Raw genomic sequence first — 1,336 nt, 5'->3', positions numbered from 1 at the left:
GCCAAGAAAGCGCTCGCCGTCGTCCACCGCGACCTCGCGCGCAAAGACTCCTCCGTCGCCATCCTCACCAAATGGTCCGACTCGGCCAAGCACGCCCTCGCCCTCTCCCGCGCAGACATCGACGCGCTCACCGAGGCGCTCCACGCGTGCATGCGCCGGCTGCACGAGATGACCGTCGAGGCGGGCGACCTGAACGACGAGCTCGCCGAGACGCGCCGCATGCTCAGAAAGGTACAGCTTGGCCGCGCAAAGGAACGCGAAAGGACAAGGGATCTGAGGGGGAGGCTGAAGAAGATGCGGGTGGAGATTAACATGAATCGGTTGGGCATGAGCAGGCCGGAGGAGAAAGCACGGTACGTGTCTACCGAAACTGATACTGATATGGCCTCTCAGCCGCAATCCGACCCACCGCCTGCCCCATCCCCACCTGCAGTGCCCTCTGCACCACCGCCGGAGCCTTCCTCCACATCCCGACCACCAGTCTCCTTCCCCGCCTCCGTGACCGCACCCGCAGCGCCCCCATCCCTGACGCCCACAGACGCAATACACATGCTCACCGCGCTCAACGCGCAGATCCTCCAGACAGCCTCGCAGCTCGCCGAGGCCTGCCGCACCGTCCCAGGCTTCCTACCACCCATCGCACGCACGGGCACGCTCGCGCTCGCCTCGCCCTCATGCGCATACAAGCCCGACGACTACCCGTGCCCGCTCGACATGGCCACCTACGCCATCCTCCTCCAGGACGCGGCGGAGCGCGTGCACGATATCGCCGGGGAGCGCATGGCGCTCGTGCTCGACCAGATGCGCGAGCGCGTCACGGGCCTCCGCCTCGTCGAGGTCCGGCGGAAGGGACAGCTGACGCTCAAGGTGGAGGACCTGGCTGGTGCGGGTGCGGGCGCGTATAAGAGGGAGAGCGAGGACGTGCGCCGGGTGCACCCGCTTGACCCGACGCTACTGCAGCTCGCGCTGCAGACGTGCATGGTCGTACACTGTGCGCGGGCGATTCGGCGCTGGATGAGCGGCGCGGACGTGTGGGAGGATCGGGAGGACATGCTCGACAGGCTCTGGGACCGCTTCCGGGAAACAGGCGAGTGTCTTCGGTCGAGCGGTATCGCGCGATAACGTGCTGATTGCGTCTCGTAGAACCACCCTCGGTCTCCCACCCGTGGCACGTCCTCACGACGCAGCACCTCCAAGAGCTCTCCTCCTCGTGCAGCGCTCTGCCCTATTCGTACGGCACGCCCACGCTCTCGCCCGCACACACCCCGTCGCACCTCCTCGCCGCGTCCGTCGCGGCCGTGATGCTCCTCGCGGGCGTCCCCGAGGCGTTCACGCG

At 67.4% G+C, this 1,336-nt stretch overlaps 1 protein-coding gene across 1 annotated transcript in view; it reads left to right on the top strand.

Annotated features, from left to right (window-relative positions):
• Positions 1 to 303: 303 nt before the first annotated feature.
• The window catches only part of LAESUDRAFT_732207 (uncharacterized protein), a 7,352-nt gene continuing 6,319 nt past the window's right edge, over positions 304 to 1,336 (top strand). The window contains exon 1 of the mRNA XM_040910195.1: positions 304 to 1,095. Coding sequence (XP_040758266.1) covers positions 313 to 1,095 — 783 coding nt within the window. The 5' untranslated portion in view covers positions 304 to 312. The remainder of the gene's footprint in view (positions 1,096 to 1,336) is intronic.

The sequence above is a fragment of the Laetiporus sulphureus genome, assembly GCF_001632365.1.
Source record: "Laetiporus sulphureus 93-53 unplaced genomic scaffold LAESUscaffold_79, whole genome shotgun sequence".
In the NCBI taxonomy this organism is placed as follows: Eukaryota; Fungi; Basidiomycota; class Agaricomycetes; order Polyporales; family Laetiporaceae; genus Laetiporus; species Laetiporus sulphureus.
Note: the sequence above shows the minus strand (reverse complement) of the source record. Positions and strands in the feature narration are given on the sequence as shown.